The sequence below is a fragment of the Sphaeroforma arctica genome, assembly GCF_001186125.1.
Source record: "Sphaeroforma arctica JP610 unplaced genomic scaffold supercont1.1087, whole genome shotgun sequence".
Lineage (NCBI taxonomy): Eukaryota > Ichthyosporea > Ichthyophonida > Sphaeroforma > Sphaeroforma arctica.
The window spans coordinates 1-2,832 of NW_014039471.1; the positions used below are offsets into that span (position 1 = coordinate 1).

The following is a 2,832-nucleotide window of genomic DNA, read 5'->3' on the forward strand; positions in this document are numbered from 1 at the left end:
GCATATACAAAATACAAATACAAATACATATATATATATATATATATATATAATATATATATATAAGCATATACAAATAAATTTGAAGTCTACATCAGTGCTGTGACCACTACGATATAAATGAGAGGAAGCGTAAGTGTCATTATTCACGGAATATTTGGTGAAAGCAATTGGTGTCATTGACATTTCATTGCTTCAATAATATTAATAGTTTGTGCACTTATATAGTTGGTCGTAGTACGAGTCTACCTACCTGATTTTCGGCCATCAGTGCGATCTCTGTGTTGGGGTCACCGAGAATCTCGAATAGGCCGTCCAGAAAATCATGCAGGAAATCCAGAAGCTCTATATCCGGTACATTGTCCTATTACAGAAAAAGAGACAGGCAGACGATATGACGATATGTATTCCGTTTGCGTGCTCTATATCTTGTTACATTGTCCTTTTACAGAAAAAGGGACAGGCAGACGATATGACGATATGTATTGCGTTTGTGTGCTCTATATCTGTTACATGGTCCTAATACAGAAAAAGGGACAGGCATAAAATATGTATTCCGTTTGAGTGCTCTATGTCTGGTACATTGTCCTATTACAAGAAAAAGCGAGAGGCAGACAAAACGTATCTCATTGGTGTAGAGCGCAATACAATTCGTACCGCAACTCAGTGCAAACAATTAACGTATGAACGGCACTTGTCACGTCTCTGTGGTCTGTGACTCTCTAACTACACCCGCCACAGCAGCACCACACCTTACACTGGCCTATGGCACTCACGCATCCTACACACCTTACTGCATCACACATCACCCATGATGCCTTTCAGTGAACAATCACCGGACCTCCTATAGAAACAGGAACAGCCTATCACGTAGGTTTCCTAGAACCCTAAACTCTAGACCCTAAACCCTATTCACACCAGCCCTTCCTAATTAAGGTTTGAGGGTTCAGCCCCTCTCACCCTATCTCTCTCTCCTTGTCCTAACATACCAGCGCTTGTATCCAGGAGACGATGAACTGTCGCGCACACGGGTTAACCACGTACACGCGCTCTTTCAGCAACGGAATGAAGGCTCGCACATCAAAGGCCGTGGTCTCCAGCACTATGTCTTTGACCAGACGGTCCAATAGATCCGCTCCGTTGCGTACGTTAGCGTCCGAATCTGCGCTGAGCTATTTATAGAACAGCCGGGGCATGCGTGCGGTAGGAATCAAGAGGTCTTAGATCTGTTATGGTGGTGGCAAGTGTGTGCATCTGGCAAGCCATAGTCAGATCTGGGCAGCATATATATATATATACATAATATATATATATATATATATATATATAATAAACGTAAATGTAGATGCTGTACCTTTGTCGTACGCCTAGAGGTCTAGATGGAACGTAACTGTGTATCCGACAATGAACCACAGACCAGAACACATGCATCTCAGTCAGTTATATGTATGTGGCAGTGCGCAGGTAGGCCAATCAGGTACACAACACATCACGCAGGTATATACCTGTACAAACACAACCTACGCTACACCTACGCTACACCTACCTTGCACAGTTTGTCGAAGGTCTCATTAAAAAACGGGAGAATCCCGCCACGCCCAACTTTGGCCACGTTGTATAGGGCTTCACAGGCGTAATATCGCACACTGGGGAAGCAAATACAATCGGTTATTAACGTATGCTATATGAAATCTGGCTGACTTACGCTTGGGTGAGGCGTATACATACACAAAGATATGTAGTGTATATGAATAGATAAAGGACGCAGTTTGGGTATCGGATAGAGCCGAACCGTATTGAATTGTATGTTTTCATATACATATGAATATCGGTGGTGACGCGAGTGTAGAAATATATGGAATCACAAGCACAATCACTTTGTACACAATTGGCATCGCCTGTAGTTTTCTATAGAAGATGTAATTATTATAGACATATACATCCACACCCTTACTGCTACATACTACCCGTGCAGCTGAATTTCAAACACCATTGACTATTTAAAAGCAAGTGTGTATGTAAAGACACTCACCTTTCCAATCGCAAAGAAATCTTTCCTCCACACCTCAAGACGTACCAATGGGGTGCATATATGTGCACATGCACATGTACATAGCCCGTAGATTGCAAACGTTGAAGGGAAGTACAGCACATTACCAATTCCGAATAGCAGGACGACCCTGTTAGACGATATCTGTAAACGTCACCGTCCAACATGCACGTCTAATCCACCCCAGAAACACACGAGTGCACGAACGGTACATACATTAACATACATACATACTTTGGTATCTCTGTAGACACCTCTAAGCCACCCTAGAAACACACAAGCACGAACGGTACATACATTAACATACATACATACTATAGTATGTCTGTAGACATGTTCACAACAACCGCACCCGCACTCACCGAGAATCCGGATCGCTCAGACACCCCATCATAGGAAGCATTAAGTCAGCAACATAGTCACTGATCTTCTCGTCCAAAGCAATGGCCACACCCGCCAGCCCAATTAACCCGCCCTTACGTGCGTTAAGATGTGCACCGTAGCAGAACTCCTATACACATGAACCAAGGAAGGTCACGTGATGAATGAAGCAGATGGATGTATGTAAGCCTTTGCTTGTGGTCATGATAGAGAGGTACTTGGACCGTATATTGTATGGAGATAGATTGTTGCCACAGACATAACCTGACAAGATTCAATAGGCGAAAGAGAAAGAGCATCGTACAGTGGTTCTAGCACTCTAAAAAAATACACATATAATTATCAACATATATATACACACACACACGCACACACATATATATATATGTTTATATATATAT

General features: G+C 42.4%; 1 protein-coding gene across 1 annotated transcript; it reads right to left on the minus strand.

The window, feature by feature from the left end:
- Positions 1–989: 989 nt before the first annotated feature.
- On the minus strand, positions 990–2,636 carry SARC_09934 (hypothetical protein; the record flags this gene model as incomplete). The annotated part of the gene is made up of 4 exons (XM_014296029.1): positions 990–1,172; positions 1,547–1,646; positions 2,413–2,561; positions 2,589–2,636. Coding segments are annotated over 4 exons (480 nt in total), but the record flags the coding sequence as incomplete, so codon positions are not given.
- Between the last annotated feature and the right edge of the window lie 196 nt (positions 2,637–2,832).